The sequence below is a fragment of the Octopus bimaculoides genome, chromosome 1 (genome assembly GCF_001194135.2).
Source record: "Octopus bimaculoides isolate UCB-OBI-ISO-001 chromosome 1, ASM119413v2, whole genome shotgun sequence".
NCBI lineage: Eukaryota > Metazoa > Mollusca > Cephalopoda > Octopoda > Octopodidae > Octopus > Octopus bimaculoides.
The window spans coordinates 159,172,350-159,177,672 of record NC_068981.1 but is presented as its reverse complement, the minus strand read 5'-3'; the positions used below and the strand labels follow the sequence as shown (position 1 = coordinate 159,177,672).

Sequence of the window (5,323 nt, the reverse complement as noted above, 5' to 3'; positions counted from 1 at the left end):
TATATATATGTATATATATACATATATGTAAGTGTGTGTATATGTTTGTACCCCTAACATCACTTGACAACCGATGCTGGTGTGTTTACATCCCTGTAACTTAGTGGTTCAGCAAGAGAGACTGATAGAATAAGTACTAGGCTTACAAAAAATAAGTCCTGGGATCGATTTGCTCGACTAAAGGCAGTGCTCCAGCATGGCCACAGTTAAATGACTGAAACAAGTAAAAGAGTAAAAAAGTATGCTAATTGCTGTTGTATTTCATCATAAGAGAACAACTTTTCCTTTAATATGAAAGCGTGTTCATAACATACATGATTCATTAGCATAAGGGGACTCAAGGTCACCCACTGTTTTGATATCATTGAGTCTTGTCTGTTAAAGGCATGTCAGACTAATGTATCTTGTTTATAACTCCAGTAAACAAATTGTTGCTGATGCATACTGATATCTGCAAACCAGTAATAATCATGATAAGCCCAGCAAATAGTAATGAAACGATCTCAAAGTAAATCTTACAGGAAAATAGATACTGCACTTGCATGCAAAACAAAATTATCAAAAATTATTTAGGAAAATACAAAGAAAATACAATGAAACTATGATACAAAATATAAGGTGTTATGGTTTTATGTCTTTTAGGGAGAAACCATGGAAATTGTAAATGTGGAAAATGCCATTGCCAACAGTCATATAGTGGGGAAGCATGTGATGTTGATCAAGCTAATCAAAACTGCTTATCATCAAATGGAGTAAGTAGAATTTATAATATTGTTTATTATAAAATATTCTTCATATATATAAGAAAGATAGAATGCCAGACTAAATGCTTCTTAGTATTTAGTCACCTTTACATACAAGGAGACAGCAAATTGGCAGATTCATTAAAGCATCAGATAGAATGCCTTGCAATTTTATTCTAGCACTCTGTGCTCAGAGTTCAAATTCCACTCAGGCCAATTTTGACTGTTTGTCAGGCTTCATTAACCCTTTTGTAACTGTATATCTCTTAGATACATTTCCTTTATTTCAATAAATTCTGAAAATGATGACGAATTTAGTGAAATAATTGTGTTGTTATCAAACAGGTATTTGGAATATATATTCACATGAAATTTCAGTAGAAGGTTATAATTTATATTCCTTTTAAAACGGTAAATTTTACTGTAGAACTGAGAGTAATTTTGGATGGGTTGAGTCTAGAACAGAGGATTGGCTTGTATTTATAAAAGATCCTGTCTGATATCAACCCATCTGAAACTGCCCCTAATCCTATAATACATATTTTGTTTTAAAGTGATTTTGATTAAAACCTTCCATCAAAATTTTCATACCAATTCATGTTCCAAACACAAGATTAATAATGACAAAATTATTTTAATAAATTCCTTATTGCTTTCAAAATTAATTGAAATATAAACTGTATTTCAGCAGAAATATTGCAAGAAAAGGGTTAAATATGCTGCATTACAGTAACTGTTTTCAAACTTCTTATTCTGATGGTAATACCTATGATGATACTAGTCCCTTGGATGATATCAGTGTTGAGAGACTTGCTTGCATGAGCAGTTTCTATAAAAATAAACCTTGCTCAGGCCTGCACCTTATAAGGAAACTTTTTGGGTACAGATCCACTGTCTCACAAGACATATCAAGGCTCAAGATATATTCTTAATACAATTATTTCAAATCCATTATTGCTGATGTAAGTCTTCGCTCCACAAAGGTCAATAAATTCACTGTCACTCATAAACTAATCAACAAATACTTTCTCTGACAATTTATAATCATGTGCATATGTAAGAAGTCATTGTTAAGATTCTTTTTGTAATAATTGTCAATCATTACCTTCTCTTCATAACTATATCTTTAATCATATAAAATTATTTTCACAATACTTTATAGCAACTGTGCAGTGGACATGGAAACTGTATTGGAAATCGGTGCCAATGTGAATCACCATATTTTGGCAAATTCTGTCAAAAGACACAGGTTTGTAAATGAAGAAAAATTTTTGATTACTTATATTGAAAATAATTGCAAGATGCCATGCTGGAAATCTATAAAGCCCACACGGATATATTCTACCATGATGACTGTGTCACCTTCATTAATTTCTATGAAGAACATCTAAATATATGTCTGGAGGATACAATGTTTAAATGATTAATATACAGAACAAGTAGATTTGAAGATACACTACTTGTAGGATGTATGTATGGAAGCAGAATTGCAATGCTTATAAGGTGCTTGTAATTTGAGAGAGCCATGTTTTTTCCAATAATGAACACATGTATTAATGGAATTGTTCTTCATTAGCCTCTTTATCATTAAAATATATAGTTGTTATCATACCTGGAAAATGCTTAATGGCACCAAGGTCAACTTTGCCTTCTATCCTTTCAGAGTTGATAAAATAAGTTTCATTTGAGCACTGAAGTCAGTGTAATTAACTTGCCTCCTATACGAAATTGCTGGCCACGTGCCAAAAATTTGAAATTATCATTAAACTATATAGCATAAGGTAGCAAACTAATGGAATTGTTAGCATGTTGGAAAAAATACTTAGAGGCATTTCTTTTGGCTTGACATACTGAGTTCAAATGCTGTTAAGTTAGACTTTGCCTTTTATCCTTTCAGGGGTTAATAAAATAAGTACCAGTTGAGTATTGGGGTTGAGGTTACTGACTTCTCCGTCCCCTCAAAATTTCTGGGCTTGTGCCAAAATTTAGAAAGAATTATTAAAATATAGAGTGTTTATGTCAAGAATTTAGAAACTTTGAGAGAACATGAAATAATTCATTTTTAATAGTTGAACTGTTGATAATGCAATTAAAATGTAGTGGGTAAATACTGGGTTTTAAATCTCTTTGGGTTGCAAAAGTCAAAGATTGTCATGTTTACAGATATGAGTTTAAATCCCACAAGCAGCCTTCAACTTTTCCTACCTGAAGGGTTTTTTTTACCCAATATTTGCTATTTATTCATAGCTTTATCTACTTTGATTTCAACCTATTAAAACAGAAAATATATAGTTCTATATTTTAGAGATGAGGAATTCTGTACATTATTCACATTATTTATATTAGACGGATATGTGTCCTCATTTTTTTTGTTGTTACCACAACGTTTCGGCTGATTTACTCTCCAGCCTTCATCAGGATGTCCACGGGTATATAGTGTAATGGTTAAGAGTGTGGGCTACTAACTCCAAGATTCTAAGTTCAATTTCAGGTAGTGCCTTGAATAAATAATAATAACAGTAACATCAGCAAAAAATACCTTAGGAATGAGAACCTAGGGTTGGGTTCAAAATTTTACCTGATGTAGGCTGGAGAGTAAATCAGCCAAAATGTTGTGGTAACAACAAAGAAGATGAGGACACATATCTGTCCAATGTAAATAATGTAAATAATGTAGAAAATATATAGTATTCAGTATCAAAGTCCTTTGCTATATACTGCCATGTTTTCATAGAAAATACAATGTCGAATGTATTTAGTGACAGAGCAATATTAATATTTTTAATAAAATGGTAATATGAATTTAGGCTGTTTTTGTTACTTAGCCAAGGTCAACTTTGTTCCAGCAGCTCTTTGATCAAAGCAGTCTAGTCATGGCCATCACATCTTGTGTTGCTATCTTGCATTTTACTATCTAATGTGTGACCTATTTAAAAAAAATAATCGAGGTAATTTCATGAAGATTTAGATACTATTTTTAGCAGGTTCCTCAACCACGTAGAGAAGTCATTCTCAACCAAGGTTCATATACCCTTAGGGGTCCATATAAGATTTTGTTGTCAAAATTTCATCATCATCATCATCATTGTTTAATGTCCGCCTTCCATGCTAGCATGGGTTGGACGATTTGACTGAGGACTGGTGAAACCGGATGGCAACACCAGGCTCCAATCTAATTTGGCAGAGTTTCTACAGTTGGATGCCCTTCCTAACGCCAACCACTCAGAGAGTGTAGTGGGTGCTTTTACGTGTCACCCGCACGAAAACGGCCACGCTCGAAATGGTGTCTTTTATGTGCCACCCGCACAAGAGCCAGTCCAGGGGCACTGGCAACGATCTCGCTCGAAAAACCTCATGTGTCACTCGCACAAGAGCCAGTCCATGGGCACTGGCAACGATCTCGCACGAAAGATATCATGTGTCGCCCGCACATGAGCCAGTCCAGGGGCACTGGCAACGATCCCGCTCGAAAGATTTCATGTGTCGCCTTTGACTGCAATAAATTGATTTTATAGAAAATATCTTATATACAAAATATCTTTATTTTTTATATAATTCTTAATAATATTTCATTATTAAAATATAGTAGGATGCTTTTTATATACATTGATTAGCTATGGAAGTCTAGTAAAGTAAAAATTGGAATCAAAGGGGTCCTTAGACAAAAAAATGGTTGAAAACCACTGATGTAGTGGCTCACTCAGTGATTCATTAGAATGAACTTAGATTTATGCAGAATGAATTATTTTCTTTGCCTTTGTATTTTTTATTTTATTTATTTATTTTTTTCCTGTTTCCACTGAAAACATTTGAAATAAGCCTCGTAATGTTTTCTTTATAAAAGCAATACCTCTTATATTAAATCAAAACCTTTACCTTTTAGGAATCTAGAAGTAGTGAGAATTCAGGTTGTAAACAGAGGTAAGAAAATCTCATTGTAAATTTTCTATCATAGAGTATGACTAAATAAGAACATTCATTTTGTTGTTTTTAGTTATATATGTCTGTGTATATATATCTGTATGTGTGTGTTTTTGTTTAAATATATATATCATGCATATGTATATCTATCTATCTATCTACCTATCAGGCAGCTTTTAAGCTCTTACATAGCTTGTAAGCAACTAACCCCGAATGGGAAGATCTGCAAACACATCTCTGACTTGTTTTGGAGAATTTGTTGCAATTGCTTTCTCCAGAGTCATATCCCAATGATGATCACATTCGTTGCTAACAATCATGTAAAGAAAATTACCGAAAAGAATTGCAGTAATGAAAACATAGGAATCCCAAATTTCAGGATTGTAGGACCAGATTCGGCTTGGAATGATTTTAATTTACTCATGGAGTCAGCCTGATTCCAAAATGGTTCTAGGATTAAAGTTGAAAAAGTGTGACACACTGACACACCGACATTCACATTTATCATATTTGATATGTTTAATTTGGGGAAACTATTTCAATTCAAATGTATTTTATATATATATATGTGTGTGTGTGTGTGTATGTATATGTGTGTGTGTGTATGTATATGTGTGTGTGTGTATGTATATGTGTGTGTGTGTATGTATATATATATA

At 33.0% G+C, this 5,323-nt stretch overlaps 1 protein-coding gene across 1 annotated transcript in view; it reads left to right on the top strand.

Moving 5' to 3' along the window:
- LOC106884407 (integrin beta-like protein 1) overlaps window positions 1-5,323 on the top strand; it is a 61,474-nt gene that overhangs the window by 21,511 nt on the left and 34,640 nt on the right. Inside the window, exons 8-10 of the mRNA XM_014935770.2 lie at window positions 643-752; window positions 1,906-1,992; window positions 4,627-4,664. Coding sequence (XP_014791256.1) covers window positions 643-752; window positions 1,906-1,992; window positions 4,627-4,664 — 235 coding nt within the window. The remainder of the gene's footprint in view (window positions 1-642; window positions 753-1,905; window positions 1,993-4,626; window positions 4,665-5,323) is intronic.